The 14,868-nt window shown below is 44.0% G+C and overlaps 1 protein-coding gene across 1 annotated transcript in view; it reads left to right on the forward strand.

Moving 5' to 3' along the window:
• Nucleotides 1-6,306: 6,306 nt before the first annotated feature.
• Nucleotides 6,307-14,868, forward strand: part of shroom3 (shroom family member 3) — a 13,722-nt gene continuing 5,160 nt past the window's right edge. The window contains exons 1-5 of the mRNA XM_030767913.1: nucleotides 6,307-6,432; nucleotides 8,136-11,157; nucleotides 12,619-12,683; nucleotides 13,528-14,304; nucleotides 14,530-14,868. The exon at nucleotides 14,530-14,868 is cut by the window's right edge and continues 54 nt beyond it. Coding sequence (XP_030623773.1) covers nucleotides 6,377-6,432; nucleotides 8,136-11,157; nucleotides 12,619-12,683; nucleotides 13,528-14,304; nucleotides 14,530-14,868 — 4,259 coding nt within the window. The 5' untranslated portion in view covers nucleotides 6,307-6,376. The remainder of the gene's footprint in view (nucleotides 6,433-8,135; nucleotides 11,158-12,618; nucleotides 12,684-13,527; nucleotides 14,305-14,529) is intronic.

Genomic DNA, 14,868 nt, shown 5'->3' on the forward strand with positions numbered 1-14,868 from the left:
CTGAATTGGAGAGTGGGTCAATTTGGAGAACAGAAATTGACATAGTACTAGAGGGCTCTACCCCTCCTCCGGCTAGTGACACTATGCCCTTAAGCAAGGCCCTTATCTTCAAGTTGCTCCAGGAGTGCTGAAAAATAGCATCCCTATCTCTCCTACTCCTTAGTCCCACACAAAGGCCTTAAAAAAGAGATAAAAACCGTTTCAGTCAGTTACAGCATCTCATCAGATTGTTTGTAAAATATTTTGGTTTAGCATAAGAAGTCTGTTGAGAATGATTCGGGGACTTAAGAAAAATGTCTTGTGGTGTTGGGGTTTTTAGATACATCTTTAAAGACTTTTTAGACCACCTCTGTTCCACATCTCGTGGTTAGTATTGGATTGTTATACAGGCTTGTGTGTGTGTGTGTGTATTTTTTATTGGGTTTTAAATCTATTTTTAAGACTAACAGTAGAGATGGGTGTTGTGAAGAGGCGTGGTGTTTGCCATTATACGTCTCTTCTAACAGTTATTAAAAACAGCACAAGTGTGTTTTGAAGTACACTATGTCTCTGAAACGGTGAAACTCATTTCCTGCGTGGATGATCTGATGGCATAGAGAGATGCCCAGTGCAGTGTGGTTTGACGACACTTGGACAGGAAAGGGGTCTGCTGGACTCCAGGGGGACTGCATGTCAAGATGGACTGTGTGGTGATAAACATATCCCCCTTCCTCTGGAGGCCCAGACACACTGAGTTTCTTCTATGCTCTCTCTCTCCCTCTCTCTCTCTCTCTCTCTCTCTCTCTCTCCCTCTCCCGCTCTCTCTTTTTCTCTCTCTCTCTCTCTCTCTCAGTCTCTCTCTCCCTCTCTCTCTCTCATCCTCCCTGTTCTCCTCTTTTTATTATCTTTATGCATGCTTTGTATCTGCTTTTCTTTCTCTCTGTGTTGGTGTAGCATTTTTTTCATGGTAGTCAGTTTCTGGAGCTTTTGTGGATATTAAATTAATAAGAGGTAATGATATATAGTTCAGATATTTCACCCACATATTTTGCTGCACATTCTTCAGCTTGTACGTGGTTGTATTATATCCGTGTCCCTGGAGAGAAGATTAAACCTCCACACACAGTGACACGATTAATTACATTTCCTCTCCCCACTGCTCTGATAAGGTCAAAGTGCTCTCTGTTTGTTTTTTGTGTAAGTTCTTCACATTCTTTCTTTGGCACATCATACACACACACACACACGCCGTACACACACATGTATACCCAAGTACACACTGCACACATACATGTACAAACACAGACACACACACACACACACACATAGACACACAAATAGCAATGTATTTTTCGTGTCAGGAATGACCACATCTTGCAAGAACTCAACAGTGATCTAACTGATAGACATACGCACACACTCTCACATACAGATGCACCCTCCCTGCAGGACCTGGGGTCACCAGTCTGAGCATGAAGCTGCTCCTCAGACCAGGCAGGGACCCCCCCCCCACCCCCCCACGCACACACACCCATTCCACCCCTATTCCAATCTAATCCTGTCTCCAATTTCAGTTTCCTCACAGATCAAACAGATTACAGAGCTGGACTGTGTTTCCCAGGACTCAGATAAGGTTTCTCTAGGCAGACACACCCAGCCCTGCTCAGGCCCTCATAGACAGCACAAAAGAGAGGCCCAACAGTGGGGAAAAATGCTTTTTTTTTTTTGTGGGTTCTTCCCGGCGTCTGAGACGGACGGATCTTGTGTTCCCGACAGATTCCCTGAGGTCGTGTTTCATGGGAGTGTAGGGAGGAAAACCTTTTTCCCTCCTGGGAGAGCAAATAGGAATGGACACCACGGAAATCTGTCTCTTGTGTTTGGGGACGGAAAGAGGTGTTGGCCTTTTTGTCCTCATCTTCTTAACTTAAGGCTCTAAAAGATGAGCTCCTGCAGATGCGTGTTTGTGTATGTGTACGTCACCATTCCATGCAGTCTCTTTTGTCCCCTGTACTCCAGTTGCCCAACACCGATGAAGACACACACATACATACCCACACCATACACACACACACAGACACACACACACACAGACACCATCCTTGTTTAGCCCTGGGACACACACTCATCACAGTTTAGAGGAGAGGAAGCACACAGACACACCCAAATAATGAGGTTGTTCTGGCCTTTTCTGGTCCTTTCAAGAGTCTGATTGTGGCCCAAGGGTGTGGATGGGGTTGATGACTTCACTGGGGGGGGTCATGTGTTGGGTTGGTTGAACAGAGGGGAAAGGAGAGAGAAAGACACAGAGATCTCTTTGTTGCCTGTGTTAGCGCATGCTATCATGTGTTAGCTTTCCCCCCTGGCCCTGTAATCTACAGACTGTTTCTAGTCTGGGATGTTGTGTCAAGACATCCTAACTTGTTTTTGCTCTAGTTTTTCTCACTAATTGACCTTTATTTGTCCTCTGACTCCCCCCTTCCCCCTCCCCAGTTCTATAAGTATTTTTCTAACTTTTTATCCTTTATCCATCACATTACTCTGTATTTCTCTTTTATTGCTCTATAGACTGCCTTTCCTCCCCCGCCCTTACTCTCTTTCCTCATCCCCCCCCCCCCTTTCTCTCTCTTCCTCCCTCTATCTCTCTTTCTCTGTGGTTTGTCCCCAGTGCTGTGTGTTGGGCTGCCAGGGCAGGATGTTTATTGTGTTTGTTATCTTATGAGCAGTAATGATGCTTAATTACATTGTTGTAATGAACCTTGCGTATCTACGCTGCTAACCGCCCAGCCACTACCTGCCGCCTGCCACTTAGCTCCAGAGTTTCGTTGGTGAAATCAGGAGATGCCATGGAACTTCTCGGGGCTTTTTACCGAAGGAAACTGCGCAGAAAGCAGAAGAATTCAGTCACAGGACGGTCGGATGGAGCGCTGTGCAAGTCGCCGTCAGAGAGCAGTGTCAACAGTCTGGCCACAGGACTCATCTCCAGAGTACTCAGGTTTACCGCTAGGTAACTTTTGCCAGGCACAAAGAATGAGGCGTAGCACCTCCAAGTAATTGTTACTAGGTGATGATAAGTGAGGGTGGTTCACCATCAGGTAATGGTTGCTACACATCAAGCGTCAGTTGGTTTACTGTCAGGTAATGGCTGCAGTGTGATTTGCCGTCAGGTAAGTGCTAAGAGTGGGATAGTTTTCTGTCTGGTGACAAACGATAAGTAAAGAACAGCGTGGTTATTCAACCAGGAGATGGTTACTAATTACTTATTTTGATGAAGTTTCTGGACAGATGACAGTTGCCACAGTACATACTAAGTGCTCTGGTACTCAGCTAAGTAATATAGGTGTTTTTTTGGGTCAGTAACAGGCTCACAGCCAGTAAAGCATGGAATGGTTCAGGTGATAATGGTGGCCAGTGAAAAGAGATTTTGTACTGGTGAGACAGCATTGGTAGTCCACAGTCTGGTAACAGCTGATATATAACTTAGCTTGTAGGTTGAGGTGATATAGACCATAGTAACAGCTGTCTAGTGTAGACTGAGAGGTTGATCATAATGTGAGAAAGAGACAGTTTGGTTTCAGACTGCTTGGCACTAGATGTTTTGATGTTGCAGTGATGGATTCGGAGGGCATTTTTGGTCTGAGAAATTTTCATTTTTGCCATACAACTCTCAGAATCATGGAGAGAGGTTATCCAATTAGGAGCTGTGGAAAATATGTCAAAAATGTGATATAATTACACTGTAGAGGTTATTAAGAATGACTGCTTTCATGCTGCATTTAGATAGTGTAGTTTCCTGTTTATGCTTTGAGCTGCAAGCACTGCACTTTCAGATGGTCAGGAGATCTGACTCATCTGTGGGTTCAGCAATCCCCCCGCCAGTCCGAACCTCACATTCTTTAAGTTCTCAGAGTGAACACCTGGAGCTTATCAGTTTATTTGCACCGTACTGAAGAATTTGAATTCTTTAGCCTGTTTAGTGTAGAGGAGTTTAAGGGGACTGTTATTAAGCTAATTAAAAGGCTCTCTCTCTTTCCTGCTCTCTCTCTCTCTCTCTCTCTCTCTCTCTCTCCCTGTTTTCTTTTTCTGTTCACTTGAAGAGGAGTATGAAGTGTTGGTATTTGAGATAAAGTGATGATTACTCTTATCTCACCGCATCAGCTTGTAAAGAGGGAGGATTTCTGTTCTGATTTTCTCTAGAAGACGGGGTAAGGGAGAGAGCTGTCATTTTGATGATATGGTGCATATGGAGATGGATATTGTGAAGCCTTGTGTAGCTGCTGCTGCAGTAGGGTCAGTCAGCACAATGACAGGTTACCATGGTGCTAGGTGTGTGTCCTTGGTCATATAGAGGAAACTTGAGGGACCAAGAGCAAATGATATCACATCATGGTCTGGTGTCATTATTTGAATAATAGGGATTGCTATATTGCTGTTACATTCCCAAGTAATAGACCATCACACTTTTCTATTGCTTTGTCTTGAAAATATAGATGCTTCTTCTCCATGTATGGATGGCCAGTATTTGTTGAACTGATGGCTTTTTTCCCTTGTTGTCGAAAGAGAAGAGTGAGTCATAACATCCTTTCTGCATCCTAGTGCAACAATACTGAAAAAGTAGCCTATGTGCCATCAGACCTTGTCTCAGTGCCAAACTCTCTGTTCACCTCACCGCCTCATTGTTCTCATTAGTGTACAGACACTTTGACCTCCCAGATTTGTTTCACAATTAGATTTTTTTTTTACTCATCTGTTGAATATTTGGTTGAGTGCTCCTTGAAATTGATACCACATACTGATATTTCATTTTACTCATCTTACTCTCATAATAGGTGTTTTGATGTGTTATATTCTCAGTGAACTTGCTGGGTACACTGTATTCTACGCAGATGGTTTAGGGAGTGCTTAAGGGGCACAACAGGGACTTATGTGTGGGGTAAGAGGTGGCTTTTGGGTTGCAGTGAAATAAAGATGAGTATTTTAACTGTGCTCAGTGGTGTCGAGTGTCAAACTTAAGTTTTTATGAAAAGGCTCGAGAGGGTGTCAGAAAGGTCAACACTGGCCAGATACAGAGTACAGAGGCATTGTTCACCAAGTGTGTTGTGCCGGAGAGGCAAAAACAGAGCATTCATCAGGAATAGGGAGGGGAAACAGTTAAGTGACTGTCTGTGAAAGACACTCATTATCCTGTAAACTGTTACAAACACAAAATGCCAGTGCAGTAGACAGCATTACCACTCTTACTCTAACTCCAGCTGTCGGCAGACTCAGGGTGAAGGAATAGTTGCGCTGAAGTAGTGAATAAGTGGAAATTGGTTATTACATGACTGCTCATTCCAGACTGTCTCAGTATAGTTTTGCAGTTTTCACAGCATATTTGTGAATGTTCATTTCCATAGTATACACCCGTTTGGAGTGTCACAGTTTATTTTTACACTCTATAAACACTTGCATTGATAAAATTTCTTTTCAAGGGCTTTCGTAATTTCATTTACTCCGGTGAATGTGGATTACGTAAGCACAAGAAGTGTCTATTATGCAGAAATAAGTCGTATTACTGTTATTCCAATAAAGTTAGCTGAATTGAAAAAAATGAACAATAACTACTAAAATGTCATTGTTAAGTTCTTGTGAAGTTCTTGATCAGACAATGTAATGTAATATGACGTGAAAAAGTGCCGGACCAAACAAAGACACTCAGCAGTTCAGTAGAAATGTGACTGATTTGGCTCCTGAAGTTCCTTTTCTTCACTAAACATAAATGTGAGTCAGCTTCTCAGATGTTTAGACTTAAAGTCTCTTTTCCAAATATTAGTCTGTTTTTGATGGGCGATAGGCTCTTTTGAGGGTGAACATGTTTGTTTGATGGAGTTCATTTAATTAGAGTGAGATAAAGCATCAGGCTATCATGCTATCATTTCTGCTGACCCCCCCCCCCTCTCTCTGTCTCTCTCTCTCTCCCCTTATTCTGTCCAAAGTGTCCATATATGCTCTCTCTCTAAACCAGTATTTTATACATTTATGGATCGGCTCAGTGGCAGGTAGGCTCACAGGACTCCATTATGGTGTGAGACTGGGCCTCAACTCTGTTTATTTTAAAGATGCATAAAGATAACACATGCAATGTAGTATTCACTGTATGACTGCAGCAGGGTTTTGGAGTGTGTGTGTGTGGGTGTGTGTGTGTGTGTGTGTGTGTGTGTGTGTGTGTGTTTGAGGCAATGTGAATTATTAGATCTCGATGTCTCTTCTGTCATTTCAATTGCCTGCATTGTTAATATTTCTCTCTCTCTCTCTCTCTCTCTCTCTCTCTTTCTCTCTCTCTGTCAGACGGAGTGAGCCTGTGTCTCGTCCTCACTCCTGGCACTCCACTAAGCTTGGGGAGTCTCAACAGGATCACAGTATGATGCAGATATCCCAGGGCAGCATGGGAGCCTGGCACCAAAACTACCACTCCAGGTTTGAACAATCAGGCCACTGCCTGCCTAACAATAGAGCTCTCTCTATCAGTCTCTCTGCATTACCCTCTGTCTCTGTCTCTCTCTCTCTCCTGAAGAGACACATCGAAATGAGGTCAGAAGATCATGCCATAGAAGTCGCTTATTGTTTGTGAGACACAGAATCCTCTGCAATCACATTACTATCCAAGCCTCATGAAGGAACATTTGCTAAGCACAAGATATTTCAGCAGCTCTTAACAGAGCAACCCTGTCAGCAGAAATCATTGCATCACTATTGTCAAAATAAAACAGGTGCCACACAACAGCTCCATAGAAGTAGCATGCAACTGGAAAGCATATATAATTCTCTAGCCTGACTGAATCCTATTTTCTGAGGAGTAAAAAGACTACACAGACTTGCACAGAGGTACATTGTAGGATGGAGAAAGGCTGTTTGCCAAGGTCATGTGATATTACCTTAGGCTATGAGAGTTTGCACATTGCACTGTGGTTGAGTTGTCATAACGAGTTATCTGGTATGCTGCATGTGGTTTGCTGAAGAATCATTGACTGGAGTATTCACTGCACAGCAAATTTAGGATAACTCAAGAGAAAGAAGAAAGTAATTCCTCCAAAAAATTAAAATAAATGGTGACAAACTTAAACAACTGTCAAGTGTACTTAATCAAAAATGAGTCCTGTTATTCTCACAATATGCGTAACCGTTAGAGGTTATCCAATGTCCAATCCCAAAGAATACCTTGTGAAGACATAAAGATAATAGATAGTGTGTGAAACGAATCTTATTTCTTGTTGCTGTATATTTTAATAACTTAACACATGCCTAACAATGACTAACCGATCTCTTCATGGGTCAAGAAGAAAGGACATTGGTACCTTTTCCCCAGGTGATACTGCAATTAGATATATTATTGCCATTTACATTTGCTTATCATCTGAGTAAAACATTGAAGTATATACTTTACAGTCTCTGTAATTTTACAGCCATTTTGTTTTTGGGCATTTTTACTTGAATCATTGCTAAAAAAAATTCAGCTGGTTTGGTATAATAATTAAATGAAGGGGAGAAAATACTTTTTTCCTGCAGGGAATTTCTTGTAAACTATGTTGGAAACCACCAAACTAAAACTGTTGGTATCAGTCAAGTCTTTTATTTCAAGTACTTTCAGACACTACAGTGTGAAAACAAGTTGTGGTCAGTTTCAGTTATCTGCCCACCTCAGCTCATTTTCCTACCTTCTTAATTTTTTTTTTCTCTTTGTAGTTAGACAAACACATAAGTCATAAATACATATAAACCCACAGTGGAGGGAGCAAGGCCGCATGCATTAGCAGCATGTAGGGCCACAGGCTCATCCCCCTGCTATAGAGCACTGCTTTTGTGACCTGTGACGAATGGCACATTACTCCAATAATTTATTTAAGGAATACTGCAAATTGGTATATCTGTCACTTCCCTTTCTTTCCCTTTCCCTTGCAATAAAGAAATGGATTTTTAACAGATGACCATTATAAAGGTTTAATAAACATGAAAAAAAAATTTTTTTTGAACTACTGACCATGATTAGTAGCTTTCTGTATGTCAGACTGCTCACTTGCAGATGATATAGATTGTAAATGAAAAACTGTAGCCCATAGTTCATGTTCATTCATTTAAATGTTGTTTGTTTGTTTTTCTTCTTATTTGTTTCATCGTTGCAGTGCCTCTACCACTGACCTGTCCAGTTATGAGGCAGGTTACTTGAGGAAAAGCCCAGATCAGTACAGCTCCCGGGGCAGCATGGAGAGTCTAGACCCTCCACACCCTACCTACAGTTCCTGCCACCAGCTGTCCTCTTCCAAATCCTCCAACAGCATTGACCACCTCCACAGCAAGCGTGACTCAGCCTATAGCTCTTTCTCTACCAGCTCTAGTATCCCAGAGTACCTTACAGCTGCCCCATCATTCAGTAAAGAGCGTTCCTATTCTATGGAGAACTTTCCCCAACAGAGAGGGGCAGAGGGCATGCAACAGGCAGATATACGCTACGTCCGTACTATCTATGATCCCCAGCAAGGTGTGTCTGAGGAACATGAGGTAACTTCCACAGGGCTGATGAGGACCAATGAGAGCAGAGCACAGGTCAGAGGTGGGAGTGGTCAAGGCCGAGGTAACAGTAGTTGCAGTGGGAGTAGTGGGAGCAGCAGTGGTGGAACCTCAGTATCACACCGACACAGTGTAGGGCCAGTGTGGGTACAAGCACAAAACCGTAACTCCTTTGAGAGTCTGAAGGGGGCACCAGCACCACCATTACGCAGTGACAGCTATGCAGCAATTCGCAACCATGAACGGCCCAACTCCTGGTCCAGTCTAGAGCAGGCCCGATCTCTGAGAGCCCTCCACAAAGGCTCCTGGCACCACTCCAGTGGTTCTGTGGCATCTGGCAAGTCCTCATTTGGGCTTGAGGCACAGCTGCACACTGTAATTGAGAAAAGTCCTGAGAGCAGCCCCACCACTAAACCCAAACAGAGCTTCCCTCAGGCTTCACAACCTGGGCGTCCAATGCTGCCCACTGGCATCTATGCTGTGCCACCACCTGAACCCCATTTTGCACAAATCCCCACTAGCAGCCACAGTTCTAGTGGTGTTTACCCAGCACTTGCCAAGGAGAGCAGGCACACCTCTCAGAGGGATCAGGACACAGGGTCTGTAAGTGGAGATACAGTGGTAGTAGAAAATGGATACCAAAGCAGCTCCATCCAGCCTCATGGCTCAGCTCAGCCTAAGCAAACTGAGCGAGGGCAGGAGGAAGCCCAAACCAAATGCGGTCTGTACCGGACACATTTACAAGCACAGGACCATATGCCCTCTGTTGCATCTATAAACCAGGAAAGGAGGGATCCATACACACCAGTGCAGCAAAGGGGAGAGAGACTAAATTATCCTTCCAACACAGAGATCACTGATAGTCACAAATTCACCAAGGAGGAGGAGCAAAGTAGATATGCAGAGCAAAGCAGCTACTCGGGACCTACTTATATGGCAGGCAAAGTTGCTCAGGGACAGGTTCCTCATTCTTATACGGCTAGCTCAGTGCAAGCACATGGAAGTGACTCAAGAAGCAGTGCTTCTGTGAGGCAACACACTGACACAAGAGCCTACCAGGAAAGAGATCCGGATCATCCTCTGACCCGGTTGGAGAATGCCCTGGCAGAGGTGCAGAGGTGTGGTAGTCCTGAAAGCACAGCTAGCCAGTACAGCTTTCAGAGTGAACGTAGCATGTCTGTTCTTGAAAAAGTCAGTCACTTTGAGAGGCGTGAGCAAACAAAGCCTCGTAGCCACAGTTGCCTTTCCAACTATGGTTCATCTGCTCGAGCAAGCCAGGCATCTCGGAGTGCTAAGAGTTCTGTGTCTGGTGTGGAGGACCTCCGTAACATGCTGGAGAGAAGCAGCAACTTGTCCCAGCAAGGGAGAACTAGGAGCTATTCTAGTGCACTAAGCCATGAAGGTAATAATGATGGCCTCCAGGAGTGTCTGAGTCATACAAGTGCTGAACATCCTCAGGCCAGATACTCACAGAACCCTACCACAATCCTGCCAAGAAGCAAGAGCACCTTCCAACTCACTGAGGAGAATGGCCAGGATTCCCACTGGAAAGATAATGTCCAGGACACAATTGGAACAATTCAAGATGTGTCCTTCAACCGAGCTTACAGGGACAGCATCAAAGATGCCCAGAACAAGGTGCTGAGGTCCACCTCCTTCCGCCGGAGGGACCTGAGCATCAACCCTCCACCAGTGCCTGCAAAACACACATCCATGAAGGCACCTAAGACAAGTCCCAAGCCATCAACACCATCCCCTCATACTCCAAAAGAGCGTCATGTTGTCCCTGTTGAAATAGCTGACAGAACAAGTCCTCCAGAGCTACCAAGCGTTCCAGCTGTGGGACCACCTATTATGCGGATTGGGGGGCGCAAGCGACTCACAAAGGAACAGAAGAAGCGTTCATACTCAGAACCAGAGAATATGCATGAGGTAGGAGTGTCTGATCCAGAGACAAGGAGGGGCCCTCAGCAGTTTCTCTTCCCAGAAACCAGCGTTGCTGATCGACGTAAGGTATTTGAGCAAGTTGCCAGTCGTAGTGGTGGACCCAAACCTGCCACCTCCCGACCCAATCTGAAACAACTTCAACAAGATGCTCTGGCTGAGTATATGGAGCGCAAGACAGGAAGAAGGGTGGATGGTCGTCCTCATCGCCCCCACAGTGCCTACCTCCAGTCATACTCATCTTCAAATGAGTCTCGGAGCCTCTCCTCCACACCTAGCATGACTTCATTGCAGGACCTGGGATCAGATGTCATTTCTGGAATTACATGTCATTCCTCTACCTTCCTAGCTGGACTGCAGAACTGCCCGTATCCCAGTAAAGGCCCTTCAAATCAGGCTCAGCCTGAAAGCTACACTCCTGCCTACAGATCACAAGGCAGGACACCAGAACCCCAGAGAACAGAGAAAGAACCAGAGAAACTCAACACAACCTTATCTATAGTTCCAAATCAAGAACAACTTCACTGTCACAGTTTTTCCCAACGACGAGATATGAGCTTTGAGAGAGCTACTCCAGCTAGAAACTCAGGGAAATCAGCTTCTGCAGAGGATCTGCTGGACCGCACAGAGGAAAGGCCAGTGCCTCAGCACTTCAGGTCCAGATCCTCTCCTGCTGTGGAACATTTTAATCAGGTAACATTATTTTCCACCACACGGGGATAGAATTGTAAAAACAGACAATGTCTTTCATTTAACAATGATTTTACACTGTTTTTTATTAACTTTGATTGGTTGTGATCTGTAATCATTAATCAGAAAGCTTCACAAAACAGTCTTTGATTAAATCCGCAACTGTTTATCTGGACCTTAATCAGCATACCAAAGTTACTTGGCTGCCAAGGGAGCCAGATTTTTCTGAATTCAGCCCACTAAAGACCTTTGTGATATCACATCACAAGGTTAAACTGTAACTTCCAGGGTTGCAGTCATTCCAGTTGGGTGGTGCAAAACATTCCATGTCACAGCATTAAACACTTGATCTCACATTGCTTTGATTAGCTTGGCAGCAGATTTACATACTCATTTTTCCCAGAGGAATTTAGAATAATTAAGAAAAGACAAAGATCCATCCACGCTTCTTCACATGGAACTCAAATTTTCTCCTCTGTGGACTTAACACATAGTTGTGTAATAAGCAGATTGGCTCTGTATATACTTGGACCATATCTCCGTTTATTTCCCTAAAAGAATCTTAATGAAATAAATGAGTTTTACATTCTACATTTAATACTCATGATGGCCCCAGTTATCTTAAGTGGCTTATCTGTTATTCCTTCTATTGAGATATTTTGACATTAGTAGTTGCAGTGGGTGGTGGCCAATCAACCACAGCTGGGTGCAGATTGGGTATGGGCTGGGGCAGATGGAGGCCTGTACCCTCATTTCTTGCTCTGCAGGAAATACCCTGTACTTGTCACTTCCTGTGTGGTGCCACTGAGCCTGGAGCAGATGCTTGGTGCTGTCAGATGTCAGACTGATAATGAGCTTTGTTCATATCTATGGGGAGGAGACGTAGGAGATAGCAGACAACCATACAGGGCTTAGCCTACGATTTGCACAGGAAACATTTGGGATGGCTAAGAGGGCTGTTTATCTCACAGAGTAATTACCCTGTATATAAACAGCGGATTTCACATGAGGGTAGTCATATTGGGCTAGCTTCTCAATCAAAAAGGGAGCACTTCTAACTATAACTGTGTATGTTATGTATAAGTATAAATCATTTGTAAGGGTGACATAGCAGTTGTTGGTCGGGTTGAAACAAACAAACAAATGTAGCTTATCTGAATACAGAAAGATTCTGCATCACTGTGTCAGTGTAAATGCAGTGGTGGCACTGACATCTTACTAAATGTCTTCACAGCAGAATTGAAGCTTTCACTAATGTCCTATTATACATGGGGAGCTAAGGACAACATCATGAGCATAAAATATAAATTAACATCAAAACTGCAATAAAACCCTGAATCAATATCATTTCACTCTCAATTGCTGTAATCATAGAATAATAGCTGAGTTAATAATTGAGTCAATAATTGAAATAGGACTACTTTCCTTGTATCTTCACATCATTTTTGTTTTTTAATCCTTAAGGATTTCTTGGCCAGAGACCTCCGATTGTCCAAGGACCCCTTTTCAGCATCCCAATATAACAGCAGGTTTGTGACCATATGGGACAGTCTATTATATGTGCAGGTTAAACATGTAGACACCTTGTTTCCAGGGCACTATTTCTCTTCTTATATTTGTTAATGAAATACAGTAGAGCAGAGAGAACTGCAACATGTTGAAAGAAGAGTAGGTTAACAGTGCTTTACTTACTGATTAAAGACCATTCTCCCTTTGGTTATTTTCTCAGGTGACAATGGTTTTGATGTTAATTAACAGGGAGATCTTCCAAAACACATTGAATGCCATGTTTTCACATTCAGTTAGCATCATTAGTCATCTTAGGATCTCAGACAAACACAATCCAAAATAACTCCCTTTGTTGTTGAATGTAATGGTCAAATAGCACTCTCAGTTTGAGAAAATATCTGTCCTTTATCTGTCTCCTTTAAAGAGCATGTTTTCTGATAGAAAAATCAGCATTATTTAAAACCTACATACTTTTAAGGAAATAACTCACTTGTGCCTTCCTTAATTGGGCACTGACTGGCTTTGATAGCTTCTTAGGTCTATTTTTGAGCAGGTTTGTCCTTCACTGGAATTCATAGCTGGCATTTAAAGAGAACCCCGCCTTGCAGTGAATGCAAAAGGAAATAAGTAAGCAGCAATAAAAGACAGAGAGGTGACACATGCCTCCTCTCTTTCACTTGTACGGATCTTCATTTAGTTGAATATGACCAACAAAGATGATCCCAACAAAGCTGATTTCACTCATCCGTTCCATGTTTGAGGCAGTGGTCAATAATGAGAAAACGCAAAGAAAATATGTTATGTATTTTTGTGGTTTATCATGGCTGAATTCCCACTGATCAGTTGTCTTTCTGTGTTGAACAGGCCATCTAATCATCTAGGCTCAGCATCTCTCCACTCAGACCAGTATCTGTTCAATCCAGGCCTGTACCAATCAAATGTTCCTGTGGTGCGTAGAGAAAGACAGAAACACAGTGAGCGACAGCGGGCACAAAGTGCCTCTGGCCTGGCTGCCTCTGTGGGCTTGCCTTGCCCCTTCACTACGCCAAGCACTGGTGCCACCCCAGACTGGCAGGCCAGTGAAAGGCTGTGCCAAGCTAACCTGGATGCCATCTCCTTTCCAATCATGCCACAAGGTGAAGCTCCAGTGAATCCAGAGAAGACCTCCACACAAATGGTGCGGCAGAGTTCAAACGACACAAGCACGTCTGAGGAAACACTGAAAGACCTCCCCAGAGAGGGACCATGCCCACAGGTGATGGTCACACCAAAGACTCTGTCACCATCGCCTTCACCTTGGGATGCCAAGGACACCTCTGCTTTGTCTCTCACTGATTGCAACCCCAGGCCAGGTCACCAGGGCCCACCCACAAAACCAAGAGGCCAGATGTCCCATTTTAAGCCCCTCTCCTTCCCACGAATCTCAGAATCCAGCCTCAAGATCACTCCACCCCCAAACATTGCACAGGATGATGATGAGGTGTTCTTAGCCCCACCCTCTCCCCCACCCCCACCTCTACCCATCCGGGAAACAGACATCACTGAGGACCTTCCTCTTCCTCCTCCTCCTCCCTCAGTCTTACTGGAGGAGGAAGAGTCAGAGCCAACAGAAGCTCCTGATCCCTCTGGGCTTCCAAGCAGGTATATACTGTAGCAGCCCATCTGTGTCCCAGAGCTCAGACAATCTGTACATTTATATTCAAACTTACAGCAAAACTCTTATTTACTAATCGTATAATTGATATGGATTTTCCAGTAGCTCATTTTGATGTACATCCGTTAATATGAATTTATTTTAATTTCACATATGTCTTATTGGTATGCATTCATTTTTATGAAATGTGGCATTACTCTGTCTTATTTTAGCATTTCCAATGATCTCAGTGACACGACTTCTATCAAAGAGACACACGCAAACCCCACCATCTCCACATCCCTGCCTGTGACTCCTGACCCCCAGACATCTTCTGAAATAGCAAGTGTGGGTGTAGAGCCTTACCCTCAGTCACCCAATAATGATGAGGAAGAGGTTACAGAAAGCCATGGACCCGAGTACAGGCTGCTCTCCAAGAGAGAGAGATCATCAGTGGAATTGAGGGTGGAGACTCTGGCTCGGGACCTGGTAGCCCAGGACAAATCCCTCATCCTGCTTCTGGATGCCTGGGCTGGGCGGAACGCCCTGGACCTGATGGGGGAGATTTTTCC

Source organism: Chanos chanos, chromosome 3, assembly GCF_902362185.1.
Source record: "Chanos chanos chromosome 3, fChaCha1.1, whole genome shotgun sequence".
Lineage (NCBI taxonomy): Eukaryota > Metazoa > Chordata > Actinopteri > Gonorynchiformes > Chanidae > Chanos > Chanos chanos.